Genomic DNA, 2,500 nt, shown 5'->3' on the forward strand with positions numbered 1-2,500 from the left:
AACATTTTTCCATCTAGAAGTTTTTTCCATTTTTCTCTTGGGACATATCCGGATATAATGGATTTCTTGAAAATAATTTCTAATCGAACAACAATCTCATTTTTCATTTCCTTTAAGATTCTTGGATGCCAACCGTCAGGCCCTGGTGTTTTATCAACTTTGAGTTTCTCTATACACCTTTTAATTTTTCTTCTGTTATATTTACCGTAGTGAGTAAGTTTACCCTAGAATTTTCACAGGTTTCAGATTGGAGTTCACTTAGGTGTTTCTTTTACGAATACTGAGCTAAGATAATTGTTTAGACTATTACACATTCTTTCATTTGAATATTCAAGTTGACCGTCAGCACATAACTGTGGACCAATGTGATTCCTAACAACCTTTTTATCTCTAATTTAACTATAGGTTTCTTTGGGATTCTCTTTGGATTTATCAGCGATAATAATCTCGTATTGTCGTTTTCGTTTTTTATTGTCTTTTTAAATATCTCTGTATTGATATATAACTTTAATAGTCATGGAAATAAAGCACAACATGCAAATTTTTACCAAATTTAAAAATTACAATGTGAAAACATATACACACATACATACATACATACATACATACATACATACATACATACATACATACATACATACGCCATATAAGGGAGGTAGAAAAAAGGCATAAATTCCACTCTCGCCCTACCATTCACCATACCTCCCTCCCTCTTATCTTGGCTCCTCCTGGATGACGGGTCATCCCTACATCTCGCCCATTGCCCTGGGTTAGAAGCAATGTCGCAAAACACAGCACATTCGCAGCAAGACCGCTCCATTAAATTGACGACCCCCCCTCATGCAGAATCACATACTCCCTCAACATCACCCACCATCTACATTTCGTGCATCATAGCATCATCCATACATAACCATTCACCCCTATCTTTGCCTTCTCCCGTCCTTTCCCAACGCCCCTTTTACCCCATCCATCCATCTCGTATTTGAGCTCCACCTCATGTTCACTTCTTCCACGTCTGCCCTCCACACCTCTTTTACTAATGTTTCTTCACTCATTCTTTCCGTGTGTCCAAACCATCCTAATACTCTTTCATCAACTATATCTCCCAACTCCCTTTCCACTCCTCGTTTCTCATTCTATCAAGCTTAGTTACTCCAATCAGTCACGGCATTTACCCCTCAGCTATAATGTGTTATTTTCATTGATATAGTGCAAAAACTAGTTTCTATACCGACAAGCTTTATTAATAGAGTCTCTTAGCTTTAGTAACGCCACCACGTCTTCTCTACATGTCCCATGTTGGTGGGGTACGGGCCTGCTCTACGCCACTATGCCTGGGCATTGGTGACATGATAATGTCACTTACTTTTGTTAATGTTGTTACAGGGAAGGAGATCAATGTAAAGAGAAAAACAAAACAAAATCTTGCTTTTATTTACCTTATTTCACAAGAAAACACATATTGAGCATTCTCAAATGTAAAAGAGAAAATGATTAAACGCTCAACAGTGCAGCAAATACCTTCTCTACGAGGTGAATAGGCACGATAGCCGTTGAAAAAAATCAACAGTGGTTCCTTCCCGAACCAAAAACAGAAGGATTAGACATATAATTGTTTGCCGATTAGTGACGATTCCTCCTAGGAGGACCACGGCCAGGAAAGCCTATGGGCTTCCTTCTTCCTCTTATACAAATACCGTCGCTGTTGAAGTCCGACTCATCCCGAAGACAGAAGAGCCCCCTGCCGCAGTTCCCATGGATGAACCAAGGACCTCCACACACCTCATACTGGGCCTGTAGGGGCGGTTTGGAAGGAAGTAATACAATTGCCTAACCACAGTGAGAATAAGTATACAAGACAAAAATTATGATATCAGGCACCTGTCACCCATAACCAGCACTTAATGGGGCGGTCACAGGACTGGTAAGGGAGAAATTAGAGGGAGTAGCAGAACGGAGGGATAGTGTACAAGTTAAAAGTGATCAGCGTTCGTCCTGGAGTGGAGATTAATCTCAATCTTAAAAGAATGTTGAGTGACTCTGGTCGGGAAGGATAACACTAAAGCCCCTAAGACAGGGAATGCATTAAACTGTGACCAGAGCAGTGGGTGGGGACAGGGGTTATTTTTCACGCACAAGGAGCTATGACGGTAGAGACAATAATGGGCTCTTGGACAGAAGTGAGGTGGGTGAAGGATGGATTAAAAATGCCGATCTTTTATGCACCCTCCCCCAACACACACACATACATGACGATGAAAGGGTTCGTTCCTGCATGGAGAGTTTCCTTTGGATGAAGACAGTCGTTCGGTGTCAAATTGGAAAAAAAAAAACAGGAGCCGATGATTTTTAATGTAAAAAATATATATATTTGTATGGCTCCATATAAAAAAAAAACACGAAAGGCCATTTATATGTTGCATACTCAAGAGGATAGTTTAGAAAATCTCGACAATAATGTGAACGATGACTCAATAATTCTAAATGCTACGAGGAT

General features: G+C 40.0%; 1 protein-coding gene across 1 annotated transcript in view; it reads right to left on the bottom strand.

Moving 5' to 3' along the window:
• Positions 1-1,421: 1,421 nt before the first annotated feature.
• Positions 1,422-2,500, bottom strand: part of LOC143023728 (venom protein 302-like) — a 1,812-nt gene continuing 733 nt past the window's right edge. Inside the window, exon 3 of the mRNA XM_076182328.1 lies at positions 1,422-1,797. Within this exon, the coding sequence (XP_076038443.1) occupies positions 1,627-1,797 (171 nt within the window). The 3' untranslated portion in view covers positions 1,422-1,626. The remainder of the gene's footprint in view (positions 1,798-2,500) is intronic.

Source organism: Oratosquilla oratoria, chromosome 3 (assembly GCF_046742065.1).
Source record: "Oratosquilla oratoria isolate Oo_2021 chromosome 3, ASM4674206v1, whole genome shotgun sequence".
In the NCBI taxonomy this organism is placed as follows: Eukaryota; Metazoa; Arthropoda; class Malacostraca; order Stomatopoda; family Squillidae; genus Oratosquilla; species Oratosquilla oratoria.